General features: G+C 37.6%; 1 protein-coding gene across 1 annotated transcript in view; it reads left to right on the top strand.

The window, feature by feature from the left end:
* Positions 1-3,591: 3,591 nt before the first annotated feature.
* The window catches only part of LOC104116079 (D-cysteine desulfhydrase 1, mitochondrial-like), a 31,425-nt gene continuing 20,216 nt past the window's right edge, over positions 3,592-14,800 (top strand). The window contains exons 1-4 of the mRNA XM_070197343.1: positions 3,592-3,919; positions 9,105-9,170; positions 10,381-10,575; positions 10,676-10,786. Coding sequence (XP_070053444.1) covers positions 3,794-3,919; positions 9,105-9,170; positions 10,381-10,575; positions 10,676-10,786 — 498 coding nt within the window. The 5' untranslated portion in view covers positions 3,592-3,793. The remainder of the gene's footprint in view (positions 3,920-9,104; positions 9,171-10,380; positions 10,576-10,675; positions 10,787-14,800) is intronic.

Below are 14,800 nucleotides of genomic sequence, written 5' to 3'. Positions count from 1 at the left end.
GGTCATGACAAGTACAATCAGTAGTTCAAACAATGACGAAAGTATAAACTGTAAAAGCTAACTTGCCAAAATTATACTTATGGTCTCAAATGAAAAATATTCAAATGACAAGAAGTATAAAAGTAAGAACATATCCATCATTCGGTGACTTCTTGCTTTGCGTCGAAAACGGAGAAGAGCATCCAATAAAAGATGAGTTGGTTCTTCTAGAACACTTGGTAATCAACCTCAGTAGTAGTAGTAGTGTATTCAATAAGAAACGTATTTTGATCATTAGATTAAAATATAATTTGTGCAAATTATATGATAGAAATTAAAGAGTTATCTTAGCTAGCATAAATGAATATGTTGATTAACTAAATAAAAGATTGATTGCTAAGTTTTATGGTAAATACAAAATATTTTTCAGTTTTGACTTAGCAGAAGATGGTACCAACAATTACTATCAAGAAGAATATTTAAATACTTTAATACAAAATGACCTTCTATTGTACATGTTTGTTGTCAAGTTCATTATTTCTTACATATGTTAGTGTCACCATATATATAATAGACTAAGTTAAAATTGATCTTTCATTGCATATAGGTTTATTTTGAAGAAAGATATGCCCGTCATGCTACGAAAAACTTAAATCCGCTGAATAGCTTATGTAATAGTACACATATGGTATATAGAAGTTTTGACAATAACGCCATACATGCAGAACTTATGATATTGGTCAATGTGCTTCTAAGTATGTGTTTATCCCCGAACTCAACTTTCGTCTTTCGAAACTAAAGAATATCCTTTTAAATTTGTGTGAAAATAATTTTTAGTATGTTTATGTTTTGTAATTATAATAAATAAAGTACAAGGACAAACATCCTAAATATTGAACTATATTTATAACAATATATTTTCTTACACGAATAAATATATATTGTACTTTCAAAAGAAATATCAATATCGACAACAAAAATTTTGGTTATGGCAGAGCAGCCAAAGCATTAGAAGGAAAAATATGGGCAAAATAGCCTTTGGGCCACTTAAATTTGTACTCATTCGTCAATCCGGTAAATGAACTTATAAGTTTCTCATTTGAACACTTGTACTTGATGGAATGAATACCAATAAACACCTCCAGCTGAGCGTGTTACTCAGCCGCTATGACTGACTGACACATCATATTCTTAACCTATTATTGTTTGACATGTGTAATTTGTAGGTCCCAATCTCTTTTTAATAATTTATTACGAAAATTAAAACATTTTTCTTTGTTTTCTTCTTCTTCACCATGGCAGCACCAACGCTACATGTTTCATCCACCATGAACAGTGAACATCACCCTCATACACTCTAAAATCCCTCAAATTAACAATGAACACCATCCTTCTTACTCTAAAACTCTCAAATGAATAAAAAAAAGTAAAACGAACACAAACAAAATCAGTAAAATTCATAAAATCCAGACAAATCGGTAAAAACAACTCTTCCATTATCTTTGAAAATCCTCATAGAAATTAGTAAAAAGAAAAAAAAAATCTCAATAATCTCAAATGAGAGCTCACTCATACATACCAATTCTACTTCTACTTCTTCCTTTTACGTCTTCTGAACAGACATTTTAGAGAAAGACTCAAAATCTATCTCTGAAAATTTCAATTGAAATTTTGTTATTTATTTTTTCTAACCAGTATTTTTCTATTTGAATTGTGGTTATGTCAGATTTGTTAAAAGGCAGTTGGGAGGGCGGGGAAGAGGATAGACAAGAAAAGAAAGGGGAATGGGAAGGGAATCAAGCAACAAGAAAATGAAAGGGTGAAGAAAGAAATATGAGAAGGGAGGGCGTGGGGTGGGTGAGAGTTTTCAACTTTTGCAATTCCATTTTTGTTTTTCCTTTTTATTTGCTTTCTTTTTTTATTTTAATACTTTTTTAATCAAAATTATTATATTCACGTGCCTCTATATCATGGTCTGCACGTATTTGAGCCACATTATTTAAGTCGTTCTCACACAAGCATGGTCGATGGCCAAATGTGTTTATTAGTACTCATTCCGTCAAGTATAAGCGTTCAAATGAGAAACTTATAAGTTCATTTACTGTATTGACAAACGGGTACAAGTTTAGGTGGCCAAGAAACCATTTTGCCAAAAATATATACAAAAAATAGTAAAAATAGCACGGGCTAGCCAGTTTTCGGATTAATAATTCAAAAATAGCCAGCGTTTGCAAAGTCGTTAAAAAATAGCCACGGACCGGTCTAGCATAATATACTGGAGATTGGTGCACCTGTGTATGAACTTCCAGCATATTATGCTGGAACTCCAACACGCGGAAAGTTCTAGCATAATATACTGGAGATTGGAGCACCTGTTTTATGAACTTCTAGCATATTATGTTGGACCGGTATATTATACTGGAATTATGCTGGAGTTCCAGTATATTATGCTGGAATATTTTCCGGATTTTGAACAGTATTTTCGTTCAGATTTATCTTTACATGAAAGTGGCTAAATTTCGATTACTTTTGAAGTTTTGGCTATTTTTCAATTACCACTTGTAAATCTGGCACCTGTGTATGAACTTCCAGTATATTATGCTGGAACTCCAACACGCGGAAAGTTCCAGCATAATATACTGGAGATTGAAGCACCTGTCTATGAACTTCCAGCATATTATGTTGGACCGGTATATTATACTGGAATTATGCTGGAGTTCCAGTATATTATGCTGGAATATTTTTCGGATTTTGAACAGTATTTTCGTTCAGATTTATCTTTACATGAAAGTGGCTAAATTTTGATTACTTTTGAAGTTTTGGCTATTTTTCAATTACCACTTGTAAATCTGGCACTTGTGTATGAACTTCCAGTATATTATGCTGGAACTCCAACACGCGAAAAGTTCCAGCATAATATACTGGAAATTGGAGCACCTGTGTATAAACTTCCAGCATATTATGTTGGACCGGTATATTATACTGGAATTATGCTGGAGTTCCAGTATATTATGCTGGAATATTTTTCGGATTTTGAGCAGTATTTTCGTTCAGATTTATCTTTACATGAAAGTGGCTAAATTTCGATTACTTTTGAAGTTTTGGCTATTTTTCAATTACCACTTGTAAATTTGGCTATTTTTGAATTTCTCCCAAAAGAACATTGTCTATAAAGAAGTGTTCGGTAAGATACCGTCATATTAGATACCTTTAAACTACAATACATAATTATCTGAGTAATATGACTAAAATTGATTATTTGTGTAAGTTCTGATGATATCTTTTCATTTTGAATTCATGTATTATGTAAATGACACAATATTATTCTATATTTAAATGATTGTTGTATTATTATATATAAAATTTCTCTCATTAATTAAATCATATTGTTCATTCATATAAATAAATATTTAAACCATTACGTGCCATTATTAACGTGCAACGCACGTTTATGGATACTAGTATAAAATAAAAATACACGTATCAGTAATTAGTATTATATAACATTCTCGGTATTCTTATTACCGCAAAACAATCTCTACTGTTTATGGAAAATATTCATTTATTTTGTTAATTCTTACGTACATAACTAGCATGTAAGGAGTAAAATTGTGCTGATTCGGGTTAATTCCAATAGGAATTTCCTATTGAACTATATGAACAAAAGATAAAGGAAAAAGAGAAAGGAAAAAAATGTTGAGTTGCCAATGGAGCAGCAGCTTCACTAGAATATGCTACAGTTCACCGTTTCCCTCGCAGCAATAATAATAAGGCGTTAAACTTGAACAGACACTTTTCCCTTACCAAATCATCTATGGAGGATTCCAGTTCTCAGGTTTCGCAATCGCCCTTTCAATTTCTCACAAAGAAGCCTTACGAGCCTCCTCAATGGGCCTCTCATCTTAGTCCCCTTCCCTCTCACACTTTTTCCCTTGGACATGTAAGATAACAATCTGTTTTTATTTGTTTGGTTTATACGAACGAGAGGATTAATCATTCTGTTGTTTTTGTTGCGGAAGTCGAATATATATAGAGTGATTAAATCACAACTACTATATATAAAGGTAGTTAATAAATAATAAATGAGACAATAATAAAATGAACACAAAAAATTAACGAAGTTCGGCAAAATTTGATTTTTTGCCTAGTCCTCGGACACAATCAACTCAAATTTATTTCACTCCAAAAATACAAGTGAAATACTACAAGAGAGAAAGAAGATTCAAATGCTTTAGGAGATAAGAAGGCAAGTGAGAGATATTTTACAAATGAACAAAACCCTTGCTATTTATAGAAGAGAAATGGCCTTAATAATGTCATGCATGACATCATATTAAGTGTGAACATGCAATGTAAATGCATGAAAAATGCATCTACCAATTTCTTCCTAAAAGGAGGCTTCAAATGTTCACACTAGTTCACATTAATCTTGTCAAAATTCAACAAATCTTCACCTTGGCAAGATTCTACTTTTGCAATTTTCTCTTACTGATAAATTTTGATTATGTCTTCAACTCCAATCTTCAAAGTTCAACAATGTTGATCAAGTTCAAACAATGTTGAAACTTGATCGCAGTCACTACTTTTGTTAGCATATCGGCAGGGTTGTCTGTAGTCCGAATTTTCTGTACCGTGACTCCACCTTCTTCTATAATATCTCGTACAAAGTGATATCGAACATCAATGTGCTTCGTCCTTGCATGATAAACTTGGTTCTTTGCTAATTGGATAGTACTCTGACTATCACAAAATAGTGTGATGTTTTCTTGACCAATACCAAGATCTATAAGCAACCCTTGAAGCCAAATTGCCTCCTTTACAACCTCCGTAATTGCCATGTACTCTGCTTCAGCAGTAGACAAAGCAACCGTTGACTGCAAAGTAGACTTCCAACTAACTGGTGTATTTGCAATAGTGAAAACATAACCAGTAGTTGATCTACGCTTGTCCAAATCACCCGCATAATCCGAGTCACAATATCCAACCAGATACTGACTATCTTCCTGCTCAAAAATCAATCCAACATCTACAGTATTACAAATATACCGTAGAATCCATTTCACAGCTTGCCAATGCTCCTTTCCTGGATCATGCATATACCTGCTTACAACTTCGATAGCATGTGAAATATCAGGTCTTGTGCAAACCATTGCATACATCAAGCTACCAACGACATTCGCATATGGCACTCTTGACATATACTCTTGTTCAGCTTCATTCTTCGGCGACATAGCAGCACTAAGCTTAAAGTGAGGAGCAAGAGGAGTGCTAACCAACTTCGTGTTCTCATTCATGCCAAATCGATCTATTACTTTCTTCAAGTATTCTTTCTGAGATAGATAGAGTTTCTTTGAGTCTATCTCTTTTTATCTCCATGCCAAGAATTTTCTTCGTCTCACCTAAATCCTTCATCTCAAACTCCTTTCTTAGCTGAATCTTCAACTTCTCAATTTCCTCTTGACTTTTGAAAACTATCAACATATCATCAACGTATAGGAGAAGATATATGAAGGATCCATCTTCAAGCTTGCGCAAATACACACAATGATCGTATTTGCTTCTTTTGTACTTCTGCCGTAACATAAACTTATCAAATCGTTTGTACCATTGTCTAGAAGATTGTTTCAATCCATACAGCGATTTTTCAAGTTTGCACACCATATTTTCCTTTTCAGCAACTTTGAATCCTTCTGGCTGAGTCATATAGATTTTCTCTTCCAAGTCTTCATGTAAAAATGCAGTTTTTACATCTAACTGAACTAGTTTCAAATTCAACTGTGCTACCAAAGCCAAAAAAACTCTAATGGAGGAGTGTTTCACGACTGAAAAAAATACCTCATTGTAATCAATTCCCTCCTTTTGAGCGTACCCTTTGGCCACCAATCTTGCTTTGTAGCGAGCATCTTCTTGGTTAGGAAATCCTTCTTTCTTTGCAAATACCCATTTGCACCCAATTACTTTCTTGCCCTTCGGGAGATTGGCCAATTTCCATGTGCAATTCTGATGAAGGGACTGCATTTCTTTATTCATGGCAATCCTCCACTTATCTTCTTCTGAACTTTGGACTGCGTCTTTATAAGTGGTAGGAACATCATCAGCTACAATTGAGGCTGAACAAGCCACCGTCTCTATGAGACGAACAGGTTTCTTTATTGTTCTTTTTGGCTTGCTGGTTGCTATTGATTCAAGTTGTTGTTGGGGTTCCTGAGTTGGAATCTCCCCTTCCACTGACTCTTCTTCCAGGGGAAAATCTTCTATTGTTTCCTCATTTTCTCCCTGTGTTGGGAAAATTAATTTTTTCTTAAACTCCACCTGCTTTGAAGCACCATCAGTTTATTTGACATATTCAAATGTCACCTTATCTATTATGGCAGATTCATCAAAGGTAACATCTCTGCTGAATATAACTTTTCTTGTCTCTGGACACCATAATCGGTATCCTTTGACTCCAGAAGTAATCCCCATAAATATAGCTTTCTTTGCCCTCGGATCCAATTTTGACTCTTTCACATGATAATATGCAATTGAGCCAAATACATGTAAAAAAATTATAATCTTCAGCAGGTTTTCCATACCATTTTTCAAATGGTGTCTTGCCTCCAATAGCGGCAGATGGTAGACGATTAATGAGGTGGCATGCATATGTTATTGCCTCAGCCCAAAATTCTTTGCCCAAGCCAGCATTGGACAACATACACCGAACCTTCTCCAGCAAAGTCCGGTTCATGCGTTCTGCCACTCCATTCTGTTGTGGTGTATTTCTGACGGTGAAATGTCTCAAAATGCCATCATCTTCACAAATCTTATGGTAAAGATCATTTTTGTATTCTCCACCGTTAACTGTGCGAAGACACTTTATCTTTCTGCCTGTTTGAGTCTCTATCATTGCCTTCCATTTGAGAAAAATTCCCAGCACCTCATCTTTGGTTTTCATAGTATACACCCACACTCTCCGGGAAAAGTCATCAATAAAGGTTACAAAATAGTATTTCCCACCTAATGAAGGTGTTTTGGAAGCACCCCAAACATCAGAGTGAACATAATCCAAAATACTTTTAGTATTATGGATTGCTGTTCCAAATTTAACCCTTGTTTGTTTTCCCTTAACACAATGCTCACAAAACTCCAAATTTCAAGTCTTTACTCCTTTTAACAATCCTTGATCTAATAAAATCTTTAAGGATTTTCCTCCAGCATATCCCAAGAGCATGTGCCATAGCTTGGTTGCTTCTGCCTCCTTGTCATCACTGGATATCACTGTTGCTGTCCCAATAACTGTACTACCGCGATAGTGGTACATGTTATTATTTCGCCGGATTCCCTTCATTACCACTAGTGCACCAGAGCATATTCTCATTACCCCATTTTTTGCAACGACTTTGAGCCCCTTTGACTCTAGGGCTCCTACAGAAATGAGATTTTTCTTCAATTCCGGTACGTATCGAACATCTGTTAATGTTCTGATCAATCCATCATGGTTACTTAATCGGATTGAACCAATACCATATGCGGTAAGAGGATTGTTATTTGCTGTGTGAATAACTCCACATTCTCCTTCTTGAAAATCAACGAACCAGTCCTTGTTGGGACACATATGATAGCTACAAGCTGAATCCATCAGCCATATGTCAAATAGTTTGAATGGCTCAGTTGTAACTAGAGAGAAATCAGAGTCATCACAATCAGCTACATTTGAATCCATGACAGCCTTTTCATTATTAGGTTTGGCCTTGTTTTTCAACTTTGGACAGTCTTTCTTCCAATAACTCTTTTCTCGGCAAAAGGCACATTTATCTTTGCTGGGTCTGGATCTTGACTTGGATCTTTCTTTCTTCGTTCTCATATGATTTTGAGAACGACCTCTCGCGACCAGTGCTTTTCCTTCTCCACTCTTTTGTTTTTCTCTCTTTCTTTATTCATAGCTGTACAAGGCAGAACAAACTTCTTTGAGAGACACTTCATCATTCCCATAAAGTAGAGTAGTTTCGAGGTGCTCGTACTCATCGAAAAGTGAACTTAATAACATTAAGGCCATATCTCCATCACTAAAAGTCACGTCCATATTCTGCAAATCTGTCGCCAACTTATTAAAGCTAGTGATATGATCATTCATTGTAGTACCATGAACATATGTGAAGCGTAACAGTCTTTTTTTCATGTAAAGTTTATTTTGACTGTTTTTCTTCAAGAATTTATCTTCCAACGCATTCCACAATTTACTTGCAAAAGTTTCTTTTGTGTATGGATACTCCTGTTCTCTTGCGAGGTAAGATCGAATGGTACCACAAGCAACACGGTTGATAATCTTCCAATCTCCTTCTCCGATATTGTCTGGTTTATTTTCTTCTATGGCAATATCTAGCCCTTGTTGAAAAAAGACATCAAGAACCTCAGCTTGCCACATCCCGAAATGTCCTGACCTGTCAAAAATTTTAACTGCAAATTTCGCATTTGACATAATTCTTGTCATAAGCGAAGATGCCAACGACGTATTACTGACACCCGATGTGGACTCTTCATTTTTATTATCTCCCATTTTGCTATAGATACTATTTATTTGCTGACAGTACAGAACATCAAAGTAATTCTTTTCTGATGTGGAAGTTCAGACTATGCTGCAACTACAGAGCATACTAAGATAGAACTTTGGCTCTGATACCAATTGTTGCGAAAGCCGAATATATAGAGAGTGATTAAATCACAACTACTATATCTAAAGGTAGCTAATAAATAGTAAATGAGACAATAATAAAATGAACACCAGAAATTAACGAGGTTCGGCAAAATTTAATTTTTTGCCTAGTCCTCGGAACAATCAACTCAAATTTATTTCACTCCAAAAATACAAGTGAAATACTACAAGAGAGAAAGAAGATTCAAATGCCTTAGGAGATAAGAAGGCAAGTGAGAGATATTTTACAAATGAACAAAATCCTTGCTATTTATAGAAGAGAAATGGCCTTAATAATGTCATGCATGACATCACACACATGCAATGTAAATACATGAAAAATGCATCTACCAATTTCTTCCTAAAAGGAGGCTTCAAATGTTCACGCTAGTTCACATTAATCTTGTCAAAATTCAACAGTTTTTAATTGAAAAAATGGTGGGATTGTGCTTAGTTTCCGACTCCAATTCACAAGTGGAACCTGCCTAATTTGCCCAAGGACACTGAGATTTGGTTAATTGTAATACTTTTTTTTCATTTCTTCTCCATTTTAGCCTAGCTCACTTGAAAATAAAGATGGACCAAGGCAAACATGCAAAGTATTTTCTATGCACTAAAAATAGGAAGAAATGCTTAAGCTATTAACTAGTATTATGTTTGATCCTTTTCTGTTGAAGCAACGAGACAATGTTATGCAAGGAAAATTTTACTCTGAGGGTTTTCTGATGTCTTACAAGGCAAGCATATTGTTGCCTGATTCAACCAACTCAGGACTCTGGAAAAAGTTGCAGTTATAGCAGACTTTTTCGCAATTTTGGTTTAGCAGTGTACTGCTTGAAGCAAGTTCTTCTGATGTAGTCCCTCATACTAGCATTTGCGACAGGATCTCTTTAATCCACCGCAGATTGCTAAAGTATGACATAGAGTGCCCCAATTTTCACTTTTTTAGGTCCTCGCTGGGCAAAAATATTTTTAGGTAAAAAGGAAATTTTAAAAAAGGAGACAGGTCTCAGAAACTATTACTTATTTGATAACAGATATTTCTTTCCATTTTCTTTTACTGGAGTGATTACTCAAACATTTTAAATGTAACTTTTTTTAATTGGAGTGATTACCAAAACATTTTTAATGTAATATCTGAGCACCTACTTTATGTGTTTGTTATACTGAAAATTACCGTAAACTAGGGGGTAATATGATAATAAATGTGGTATCATCGTGCAAATACTGAAGAATGACATAATCTAAATAATTGAAATATTTTATGAAGTTATTTGCTGTGGCATTAGACATGAGTCCTCTTTTAACATGTGTGTGTGCGTGTATAGTAAAAAGAGGGAAACAAAACAAAAAGGAAAAAGTTAAAGGACATGACTATGCACCATACTAAGAAAATATTACAGTCAATTAAGAAGCTGAGTGAAGTGAGAACATCACATCAACCTATGTGCCGTCAAGTACACAATGCAGCTTGATTGTCTGGATATTTTGCTCGTTGTTGGGTCAATACTAACAGGTACTACTAGACCATCGATCATTTATAAGATAGACGGTATAGTTTCCTCTAGGAAATATTTTATAGTATATCTAAAGTATGAGTTCTGGATCTATAGGGAGCCTGAGGATGGGTGTTCTTTGATGCTATTGTTTCCCTCATGTGCTCTGGTTACCTTTTTCACCGTGCCACTATTCCATATTTATTCTAACATGAACGAACTTTAAATTTACAGCATGATGATATACCAGGAATGCAGTTGAGTGGAAACAAGGTCAGGAAGCTGGAGCTCTTGTTGGGACATGTTATAGCTCAGGGGGCTGACTGCATAGTGACCATAGGTGGCATACAAAGTAATCACTGTCGTGCTACTGCTGTCGCTGCCAAGTACTTAAACCTCGACTGTTATCTCATCTTACGCACTTCAAAGGTATACCTTAGTTGTTCTTTTGGTATTTTGTTTGATTCTTACATCTGCCGCAAGTCGCCACTTCCTATTTATGTGAATAATTTCTTTAGCTTTGTCACAGTTACTTGTGGATAAAGATCCTGGATTGATAGGGAACCTCCTTGTTGAGCGATTAATTGGAGCACACATCGATCTTGTCTCAAAAGAAGAATATGCAAAAGTTGGCAGTGAGGTCTATACTTTCTTAATTAGTAAGTTGTGGAGTGAATTTCAACAACACACAAGACTGAAGCTGGGAAATGGAAGTAAAATCAGATTCTACTGAAGTATGGGTGGGGGATGTGAGGTTAAGTAACAGATTTCCAAGCCTATATAATTGCTCTATTAGCAAAGATGGACATGTTGCCGAGTTTTTGTAACGACCCGGACGGTCGTTTTGAGAGTAATAGTCCCGATCCCCTATTCACTGCTTCTCCCATATCTATTTCTGCTATTGTGACTTGCCGGGAGGTTTCATTTTGGTTTTTTGAGTGTTTTGGGACACTTAGTCCCTAAATGGGGGTTTAAGCCTTAGGATTTGGACCGTAGTCGAAACTGTGTGAAGACGACTCCGAAATAGAGTTATGTTGGTTCCTTAGCTCCGTTATGTGATTTTGGACTTAGGGGCATGTCCGGATTGTGTTTTGGAGGTTCGTAGCTTATTTAGGCTTGAAATGGCGAAAGTCGAAATTTTGGAGATTCGGACCGGTAGTGAAAATTTTGATATCGGGGTCGGATTCCGATTCCGGAAGTTGGAGTAGGTCCATAATGTTGAATATGGCTTGTGTGCAAAATTCAGGGTCAATCAGACGTGGTTTGATAGGTTTCGGCATCGGTTATGGAACACTGAAGTTTCAACTTTATTAAGTTTGAATTGGAGGGTGATTCATGATTTTAGCGTTGTTTGATGTGATTTGAGGGCTCGACTAAGTTTGTATGGTGATTTAGAACTGGTTGGTATATTTGGTTGAGGTCCCGGGGGCCTCGGGTGTGTTTCGGATGCTCAACGGGCTATTTTGGACTTAAGGAAGATAGCAGATTTTCTGGTATTTTGTTGCAGACTTTTTCTTCATCATGTTCGCGAGGGAGGTCTCGCGATCGCGTAAGGCAATTTGAGAGGCCAACCAAAGTTGTTCTTTGCATGCACGAATTTGAGGACGCGATCGCGTAAGCTTGCTGGGCGAGAGGATGTAATTGTTCTTCGCGTTCGCGGGCAGGGGCATGCGAATGCGTAGTGAAGTGAGGTGGTGCTTCGCGAACGCAGAGACAAGGTCACATTCGCGTAGGGTTATGTGGACCAAAGCTGGGCCACGCGCTTTGCTCATCGCGAACGCGTGAGGACGTTCGCGATCGCGTGAGTCTGAGAGCCAGAGCATCGCATTCGCATGGTGTTTTACGCATTCGCGTGGTGTTTTACGCGTTCGCGTGGTGTTTTACGCGTTCGCGTAGAGTTAATTTCTGGGGCAGCAAAGTTGTTCTTCGCGATCGCGAGGCTATTTCCGCGATCGCGATTAAGGAAATGTCTGGGCAGTATTAAAGTTTCCAAAAATGGGGGTTTTGCTATTTTATCAAAAACTTGAGTTGGGAGCTCGGATTTTGGACGAGATTTTGAGGGATTTTCAGAGATATCGATTGGGTAACGATTCTTGACTCCTTTATGGTTATATTCCACTAATCTATGGTTGATTTCATCATTTAATTTTGGATTTTGGGGTTGAAATTAGGAAAAATTTGGAAGAAGTTCTTCAACAAAGATTTCGAGTTTTGAAATGGGATTTGTGGTCGGATTTGAGTAATTTTCATATGGTCAAACTCGTGGTGTTCGTATTTTGTGACTTTTATCCGATTCCGAGACGTGGGCCCGAGTCGACTTTTTAGGACGGATTTCGAAATTTTTATTAAAATCTTGATTTCAATATTTCATTAATTAGATTAGTCTATTATAGTTGTATTTATGATATGTAATTGCTTTTGGCTAGATTTGGGCTATTCGGAGTCGGATATTCATGAAAAAGGCATTGTTATCGATTGATTGAGCTTGGTTCGAGGTAAGTGGCTTGCCTAACCTTGTGTGGGGAAAATTTCCTTAGGATATGGTACTGTTTTGATATGTGAGCGTCGTGTACGTGAGGTGACGAGTACGTACACGGGCTATTTGTTGTAAAACTCCGTTTTCCACTAAGTAATAACATGTTTCTCCTTATTTGAGCTACACTAGCATATGTAACTATCTTGTTTAGTTTAGAATAGCATGCCTACGTGTCTTAACTGCCTATTTGAACTCTGTGCAGTATGTTTAGTGAAGTTTCCTATTTTTCCTTGACTTGAACTTAGTCTCAATTATAGGTTTTCTTGCTGTAACTGTTATTTTTGTTGGTTGAGCTGCATATTTACTTTGGGACTACGGAACGGTATTCCGGGAGATCCCCATGTACTGCATATTTACTTTGAGACTACGGAACGATATTCCGGGAGATCCCCCTGTACTGCACATTTACATTTGGGACTACGAGATCGTATCTCAGGAAAACCCCTGTTGTTATTTCTGTGTACTGAGCTATTGTCTTCTATGATTTCATTCTTGTTAAATTTCAGTCTTTATTTTGCTGCGGTATTTCATTCTCTCTTGTGTTATTATATATATACCAGTAGGGACCGACCTGACCTCATCACTATTCGACCGAGGTTAGGCTTGACACTTACTAGGTATCGATTGTGGTGTACTCATGCTACTCTCTGCACATGTTTTTTATGTGCAGATCCAGGTGCTCCTTATCACCCACACTATTAGTGAGCCGGGACAGCTTTGGAGTCTTCAAGGTATATCTGACGCGTCCACGTACCTCGGAGTTCCCTTCTACTCTTCCCCATGTCCATTATCTTCTGTATTTTCATTGATAGACTCTGATGTATAGTGACACTAGATTTTCCTCCCATAGTTTGTGATTCACGATGTTCCGGGTTTTGGGAATGTTGTGTAGTATATTGAGGAGTTGGTTATTGTACATGCCAAGTGGCATGGTATCCAGTTATGTTGTTATTGCTACAGTTAGTTCTTAAATTTATGTTTTTATTTCATTATTCCGCAAATATTAGGCTTACCTAGTCGTAGAGACTAGGTATCATCACGACGTTATACGGAGAAAAAATTGGGTTGTGACAAGTTGGTATCAGAGCCCTAGGTTCATGGGTTTCGTGAGTCACAACCCGGTTTATTAGAGTCTCGCGGATCGGTATGGAGACGTCTGTACTTATCTTCGGGAGGCTATGGAACTGTTAGGAACAATCATACTTCTTTTGATTCCTTGTCGTGCGAGTTATTGGCATCAAATTCTAAACTTCTGTATTCTATTCTCTCACAGATGGTGAGGACACGTACAAGCGGATCTGATGACCAGGCACCAACGCTCCCTGCTAGAGCCGCGAGAGCCGGGGCCGGGGTAGAGGCCGAAGACGTCCACGATGTGCAGCCAGAGCACCAGCACGAGCTGCTATAGAGGAGCCCCCAGTAGCTCCAGCTGGAAGGCAGACACCTGAGGTACCTGTTTCTACACCAGCCCTCCAGGAGACTCTAGCCTAGATTCTGAGCATGTTCAGCACCTTAGCTCAGGCTGGATTGATTCCACTTGCTCCTTCCACATCTCAGGCCGGGGGAAGAGCATAGACTCCAGTCGTCGGTATTCCAGAGCAGCGGGTCCAGGTAGATAAGGTTCTAGAGATTTTACCAATGCAGCCGGTAGCTCCAGCTCAGCCCGAGGTTAGGGTAGCAGCTTCTAAGGTAGAGCAGCTTAGACTTGAGAGGTACAACAAGTACCACCCACCTACCTTCAGCGGATTGGCTACGGATGATGCTTAGGGTTTTCTGGATGAGTGACATCGTATTCTCCGTACTATGGGCGTAGCGGAGACGAGTGGGGTTTCTTTTACTACATTCCAGCTTAGACGAGCAGCCTATCAGTGGTGGCGTGCTTATGAGTTGACTAGTCCAGTTGAGGCAGCTTCACTTATATGGAGTCAGTTCTCGAATATGTTTTTGATAGAGTATGTCCCTCAGAGCCTCAGGGGCTCATGGCGTAAAGTTTGAGCAGCTGCACCAGGGATCTATGACTATGTCAGAGTATGCAGTTCACTTCAGTGATTTGGCCCGACATGCACCGGCCTTGGTTGCCACAGTTCGAGAGAGGGTTAGGCGGTTAATTGAGGGACT

This window comes from Nicotiana tomentosiformis, chromosome 3, assembly GCF_000390325.3.
Source record: "Nicotiana tomentosiformis chromosome 3, ASM39032v3, whole genome shotgun sequence".
In the NCBI taxonomy this organism is placed as follows: domain Eukaryota; kingdom Viridiplantae; phylum Streptophyta; class Magnoliopsida; order Solanales; family Solanaceae; genus Nicotiana; species Nicotiana tomentosiformis.
This window is presented reverse-complemented; position numbering and strand designations above follow the sequence as displayed.